Here is a 7,642-nt window from a genome sequence, read left to right as displayed (position 1 = left end):
GGTAAATACCCACTACCACAATATAAGCTCTGAGGAAGAGAGAGCAAAAAACCAGGAAAGCAATAACTCTTGAGGTAAAGGGGGCTGGTCTGACATGGGGGAAGTCAACCATGGGCCACAGGCAGAGCTGCATGTGGGACTATTGTGGAAGCCTAACACTCTGCCTTGACCAAAGATCATTAGGCAAGCAGAGTAGTACACTAGACACTATCACAATATAAACTTTAAATAAGCACAATAATAAATCTAAGGCCTAGCATTGGCCAAGTTTTATTTAATTTATACTAGCCCAAGCTTCTAGAAGTAATGAGCACTGGAAATTGGACATATATGGAAAAAGAATTTACATACATTTATTGTAGACAAAAATAAAAAATGTTGAAGAAGACAAAGAATTCCATAAAAATGACGAGGACACAATTGGCTAATTTTACTTTGTGCACAAAACTTTGAAAAAAAGTCAAGGGCTTTCAGCTTCAGAAAAGTCTTGATTTTCCCAGTTCACACACAGTCTTGTGATGTATGCATCATTAATTTCTATGCAGAAAACATTGTTCACTTCAACTGGCAATTAGTGGTAACATTTCTATCTTGTGTAGTGATGAGATTTTTATGCTAATCATTAAACAGCAGTAAATTAATCATTTGGGCACATTTAGATGGGATGTATATTTCATGAGACAGATATAGATATCAAGATCAGTTTGATATTTACTCAGGGTAAATGGAAGTGTCTCCGATCATTATGAGGGAAGCATACTAAGTAAATATACAGCCAGAAATGTCTTCAATGTAAATGCATAAGCAGCACAGCTTCACCTCTAGTACTAAGAAACAGCTCCCTTTCTCATCAGCGTTTAATTATGGTAAGGAAGGTAAAAAGCCCAAGGGATCATACACTTAAATCATTCAGAGATGCTACAAATTTTAAACACCTTGACACACGAAGGACAAAACCAGTAACCTGATTTCTCATCCTATAATTCCTTCCATTTATTACTGAAAAAATGTATCCACCTTAAATCATGCAATATTGGAAAAGACTTTTTAATCTTAATTCGCACTATAGTCTAGCTGGCTAAATAAATTATGGATCTGACTTGACCCTCCATAGCCATGTCTGAAAGCTTTTGACTTGTAGTAAAAAGGAAACTATGTAAGTCCATCCCCTCCTCTTAGCCGATAAGTGAAGTCTGTAATACCATATCTGAAAGAAAATATTTATTTGGAATTTAACACTGGTGATGTTATTTCAGTATGTTTGAATACCTTTCCTTTTTCTTTGATTCAAAGCAAACAGACATTTACAGGACAAGGTCATCCTAGTGCAATTATAGTCAAAGCAAACAGACATTTACAGGACAAGGTCATCCTAGTGCAATGTCAATGGTATTTTTGTTCACCTAAAAAAAACCATAGGTGTAATGCATTCGTTTTAACATGCTGTCATGATATTTTATCAGAAGACTAACTTCCTAGGTGTTACCTGTAATAGAAAAAGAAAGCAAAATTATTTCTCATCTCTGAAGGCGGCACAACAGGGTTCCTCAAGCAGAGATTGGAGCCAGTAAAATAATTAATTTTCTAATGTACTTGAATCATCTGGCCAGAACAAATGCTACCAATTAGAAAATTAAACCACCTCTTCAGAAATCGAATCGCCAACCACTGAAACATCAAAAGTATTTACATACAAAGAGCTTAATTCTTATTCAGAACCATTCATTCATGGCAACTGTTGATCCTTCTAGATCATGATATATGCACAAGAGGTCACCCAGACCCTTGATGCATAAGCCTAGGCAGGAGATTTTGGAAAAGTGGAGGCTGCCCAGATCTTCCACCCCCACTTAAGGCTACTGAGGCAGAATCCAAAGGCCAGGGTGGGTCCAGATATTGGGTGCCTCCATGGCTGTATTTGTATAAGCATCAGGGAATTGAACCCAGGTCTCCTGTGTGGCAAACGAGGAGCCTACCTCTGAATTACAGGGGAATGCTATTTTGAACTAAAAGAAAGTAAAATATCATAGATTTACAAAGACTTAATATAATTGGAGAGAAATAATGACAATTTTGCAATTTGCTGCCAATTCCACAAAAAAAAGAAAAAAAATCATAAACCAAAAAACTAAAAAAAATCTCCATTACTCGAACAGAATGTTGTGTTCAACCGGAAGTAAACTTAGCTCATGATTTAAGCATTTACTTTTTTAAATATGATTGAAGAATATTTTGAAATGAATGAAATACCATTCTGATTTAAAAAGTCATATTGTTTCCTTTTCAAGAATGTCAGAACGAAAAGTCATTATAGCGCTGAAGCAGACAAAACAGAGACAGGTTTGCAAAACACTTCTATGTCGTTGAATATGCATGTTTCACTGAAAAATAATTGGCTGAAAACAAAAAATTCACCTAGCTCTAATTAGTCTTATAGGGTTGTCTGCAATGGGTCCCCAACCTATCTTGAAGGGATGCCTTCAAGTGCATCTACTCATTCCCACTTTCATGCACCAGATTCGGAAATGAGCAGTGAAGCTGCATCAGGGGTATCCCCAGCAGCTACTCAAGCACATGGGAGACTCAGGCCTTGAGAACAGTTGGTGTGAGCAGCCCCAGACGACTTCACCATCATATTTCTAGGTTTGGTGTACTGTTGTGAGCACAAGTTAGGTAGAGCACGTGTGGGAGTCACCCTCCCAGGATACACTAAGGATGCAGTGTATACATTACCTATATTGTTCACTAGAAAAAATGGAAGTTCATGAAAATAACTGCTCTGCAAGTTTAATCTGAAGACTCTCTAAACCTTGAAGTCCATGAGGTTGGTGGAAGGCTTACACAGTCTTCAGGAGGAGTTGTATTCTTTTATAGCCCAGTCTTATGAAAACTGTCATTGAACATAAAATCATAAACAAAGGTGTCTTGCTCCCTCTGGATCTTGAGATGGTATTTCACAGGGAGCAGGGGATTTTTTCCAACTGATATAACTGTGCTGAGGTCAATCGGATTTTTTTGCAGCAATGGTTAGAACAAGTTTATCATGGGGTGTAATGCAATATGTTTTTATGAGTACTCTTATCTCAGAAACGCTTCCAGCTGACATAGTGGTAGCTAAAGGACATACTCTAAAAGAAAAGGAAACAGGGAATATTTCTTCTAAAAGGACAGGACTTAAAACTTGTGCCACTTAATTTAACTGCATATGGGAAACCTGTGAATCTTTGAGGAACAAAGTTACGTTGATAAACCTTGGTAGAGAAGGATAAGGGAAAAGATCAAGAAAGGTTTAAAAACATATATGCTTTCCTAGGCAGAGATCTGAATGTGGAGGTTGATGAAAGCAAAACTGACACATCTGTGAGAAGCACTAGCCATATACTTGTCAAAGAAGCATCCTGCTATATAAACCACAGTGTTCTTGGAACCTGTAATAGGCTGTAAGAATAAATTTAAGTTAATTTCAGTTGTTCCTTCAAAAGAAAGGACAGAATATCATTTTATATTTGTTAAAAATTGATACAGACTATGAAGGAGAATGGGTATTTCAGAGAAATTCCAATGGGATGCCATTACCTCTCACTGCTAATATATCAGTCCAAAGCCAGGAATGGCTGATAGCAACTGGAAATGATGCTGTTGTGTCCATGCATAACATTTGCTAGCTTTGTTGCAAAACAAAAAATACAAATCAAAAGCACTTGTCAAAGACATGAACTACACACGTTGAAGACAAGGAAAACACATCTCCAAGTATCTCTCAAGTTCACTGCCTTTCCTCCTAATCCTCAAAACGTGCCACTGGAATAAGGGCCAGGCAGAGAAAGGAAGAATCAATAGGAGATAAGGAAAGCTAATTCAAAAATTCATCTCTCATCCTCAGTGAGAATAGCAAGTTATCAGTTCTTGCAGGGGAGACGGGCATCACGTAGACTCAAACCACTGAGTGGTATAAATCAAAACTGACTACTTTAAATGTCATCCACATACCAACTGGCAGAGAGTGAGAAATACTAAGCCCAGTTGCAATGTCTTCTCTGCCTGAAATGTGTGGCTTAAGAAACTGGTGCACTTAAAATATAGTGTGTAGATAAATATGGTAAAGACTACCTCAGGTGACTACAGTTCACTCTAAGGGTGGCCAGAGCCTGGAATAGGCTTCCCAGAAAGGTGGTGCTCTCACCTTCCCTGGAAGTCTTCAAGAGGAGACTGGATAGGCACCTGGCTGGGGTCTTATGACCCCTGCTACTCCCAGTGCTCCTTCCTGCCCATGGCGGGGGGTCGGACTAGATGATCTGTCTAGGTCCCTTCCGACTCATTGATTCTATGATTCTCAGAACTATCTTCTTTCCAAGTGAAAATGACTGAAAGTACATGCGACAGCTATGGTTACCCATACATTTGGAGGTAGCTGGGACCCCAAAGAAACCCAGGTTGTGAAGCTTAACAGATGGATCCTACTACCCAGAAGGACAACTGAAGGAGGTGGAACAGGGATATCTACAATTACAATACAACCCTATAGCCATTTAAATGAACACAGCCAGATTCAGACCCCACTCAGACCTGCTATAAAACTGGTCTTGAAGCAAGCACTACAGAATCCCTTTCATTGTCACCTAGTTACCAGCTTGAACAACCTAGACATAACACTAATGACCTCCAACTCCTCCTGAAAAATGATGACCTTCTCAAGGTAGCCACAGGGGACACATCTGTCCTAGCTTACAGGCAGCCACTCAACCACAAATGGCATCCCTTCAGCAACACACTACCTAACTCCCATTCTGAGCAGACCTTGCTTCAGACCTAGATGTCAGTTGTGCCTCCTCACCAACACAGACCACATCATCACTGGACCAACTAATGTGGACTGTAACATCCACTGTTCATTTACCTGCACCTTGACCAATGTCATGCATATCATCACTTGCTTACAGTGCCCCTCTGCCATCTACACTGGACAGATGTGGCAAACCCCACGTACCAAAATGAATAAACACTGGTCTGACATCAGTTCCAGAAAGACACATAAGCCTGTGGCAGAACACTTTAACCTCCCTGGATAGTCAATCGCTGACCTCCGAGTGGCTGTTCTTAGACACCAAAACTTCAAAAACAAACTTGAACTGAAAACTGTGGAAGAAGAAATCATCTGCAGACTGAATTGTGTTAAGTATGGTCTAAACCAAGATTATGGATTCTTATCCCATTACCTCTACTAGCTTTTATAACCCTTGTGTCCCTGCAAGACTTAAATGTTTTTCTTTCTGCTACCCACCTAGCCTCTTTTTCCTCTCCCTTCCCTACCCCTTTGTATTCTATTTAGAAGCTCTGCTTTCTACAGTCCCTTCACACCATCTGATCAAAGTGCTGCTTACAAAAGCTTATGCTATGTGTCTCTGATACAGTTTATAAGATGCAAACCTGTCCTGCCTTCTGCCTGACTTCAAATTAACATGCTAACTACTTCCCTCTACACAAACTTGCAGCCAGGGTGCTGATATAATTCCCACCATTTCTTCTATTCCCCTCAAATCACATAAGCCTTGGCTTTTCTCCAGTGAATTGTGCAGTGAACAGCATTTTCCAATCAGTTTAAGGCTTTACTGTGAATTGTGTCTGAAGTTGCAATATGGATTATATGAATTAGGACATTTTTCAGAGCTATAATATTTTAGCTATCAAATCTTTAAGACATTAAACAAGTTATAATATCAAGAGTTGGTTTGTACTAGAACTAAGACTTATCAAAGTACTGATTTATAGTCTAAAGACTAGGGAAGCATGGGAGCATTTTTATATCTAACATTATTCTAATGTCTAGACAGAAAAAATCCCTAACATATTACACACGCATAGCACAGCAACTATTCTGATACAACATATTTATTGAGTGTATTTCCTTCTGACACAGGATCACTTATTTATAGATAATTATTATACAATATTATAATACAGTATATTTTGGGGGAGGCATCAGGCATTGATTAATTGATAAAAACTTGCTAGAAAAAACATGAAATAAGAATCAGAAATGGAATGCATTTAACCAGCTAAAACAAACAGAACAATGTAAAAGAAATCTGCTTTCAGGTCAAAGAACAGAATGAAAATCAGCAAAAATCAGGGTGAATAAGGAATTTCCTACATCTGTAGACCATATGCATCAGTCGATTCACAGCCTTCACTGAAGAATATACGTTTTCCTTCTTGCTTCTTTTATTACCTTGGCAACATCTCCTCCATGTCAGCAATTACATAGGAGACAACAGTCCAAACAGCAGCGCAGAGATTCATCTGGCTTGGATCTTGAACTGTCATTGTGTCCCCTTGAGAATGATGAAACCAGAAGTATTTACTAAGGTCATCACGCAAACTGGCACCTATGCAGTAAAACAGGCAATTTCTTATTATGTATACTTAAAGATAAACCTAAAACATAAATTACCCTTGTGCTGATCTTTACTAAATCCACCTGCAACAGAGTAAGGTTCCATAGAACAATTTCAAAAATCCATGGCGCACAGAATCTTCAGTGTTTCATTTTGGCTGACTTGTGCAAGTACGTGAGGCAGCAAAAGAGTATGATAATATAAGAGAGGCTGTATATCCCTTAAATGTACTGCATGGGTAAGCATATAATTTAATTTCTTCATATAGAGCTCTAGGATCTGACCCAAGGAAATCCATATAATTATCCTACATAGAGTTGTTTTTAGAGTTTGTGAATATGAAGTAGATTGCTGCATTTTGTGATAATACAAAGCATCATGTGCCTATCACTGTGCTGATGGTGTGCTGCTATCTAATCATCCATCCTTATTTATAACTATCTGTACTGTAGTAATGTAGCACAGTCAAAACAATAGAGGTTCAAGAGTGTGTTGGTCCTAATGATAACCAAACCATGGAGACTCATGCTTTTAGTTGACTTCCCAATCCAGTCCCCACAGACAACTCAGCAAAATACACAGTAGTGCAACGAAGTGAGGAGAGGGGGTGGGGGACAGGAACTATTGGTAGTACATCTGGGTGCCGACCATTGGTGGAGGGGGGTGCAAAAAAATCAGCAGTTGTACTTCCAGCACTAGCTACATTGCACAGTTGCTGCACTCAGGTGCCCAGTTACATCTCTGAAAATTCATTACAATAGCATTTAGACTCCCAATCAACTAGAGGCAGAGGAAATGCAGCTGGGATCTCCCTTCCACTTAGAAATATATTTAGTTGACTTTCTTCAGAGGACGTGAGATCACACGTGGCATCCTACCTTGCCAGGCAATACTGCCACATGGACAAGGATTTGCTTCCTAGGATAGAAGTTGCACATGAATTGGTTTAAGTGATCAGAAACAGGTTTAAGCCTGTAACAGAACAGATGTTCAGTGCACATAAACTAGGTTTACAAAGCCTGAAACTGGTTTGAGATAAACCTAGTTGAATGCAGTATCAGCCTTAGCTGATTTGGGTCAAGCCGGTTTATGAAACTTCTATCTCAGACCCCTTACTGGTTCAAGTTAAATCACAGTCCCCCAGCATCCCAGCATGCTTTCCAGCCCTGGACTGGGCTGTGCTGCCTGCTCCAGAGAGCAGGGCTGGTCCCGCCCCTCTGCTCCCTGGCTAGAGCAGTGAGGGTTGG

At 39.4% G+C, this 7,642-nt stretch overlaps 1 protein-coding gene and 2 long non-coding RNA genes across 3 annotated transcripts in view; 2 read left to right on the top strand and 1 right to left on the bottom strand.

Annotated features, from left to right (window-relative positions):
• The first annotated feature begins 236 nt into the window (after positions 1–236).
• Positions 237–1,693, top strand: LOC109305067. Its single transcript, XR_002099547.1, has 2 exons — positions 237–1,316; positions 1,367–1,693. It is a non-coding gene; the product is annotated as an uncharacterized LOC109305067 (long non-coding RNA).
• An 838-nt stretch (positions 1,694–2,531) lies between these two features.
• Positions 2,532–4,471, top strand: LOC109305069. The gene is made up of 2 exons (XR_002099549.1): positions 2,532–4,115; positions 4,338–4,471. It is a non-coding gene; the product is annotated as an uncharacterized LOC109305069 (long non-coding RNA).
• A 1,397-nt stretch (positions 4,472–5,868) lies between these two features.
• The window catches only part of CPQ (carboxypeptidase Q), a 394,576-nt gene continuing 392,802 nt past the window's right edge, over positions 5,869–7,642 (bottom strand). Inside the window, exon 9 of the mRNA XM_019527970.1 lies at positions 5,869–6,386. Coding sequence (XP_019383515.1) covers positions 6,226–6,386 — 161 coding nt within the window. The 3' untranslated portion in view covers positions 5,869–6,225. The remainder of the gene's footprint in view (positions 6,387–7,642) is intronic.

This window comes from Gavialis gangeticus, unplaced genomic scaffold, assembly GCF_001723915.1.
Source record: "Gavialis gangeticus isolate Ggan-Ray unplaced genomic scaffold, GavGan_comp1, whole genome shotgun sequence".
Lineage (NCBI taxonomy): Eukaryota > Metazoa > Chordata > Crocodylia > Gavialidae > Gavialis > Gavialis gangeticus.
This window is presented reverse-complemented; position numbering and strand designations above follow the sequence as displayed.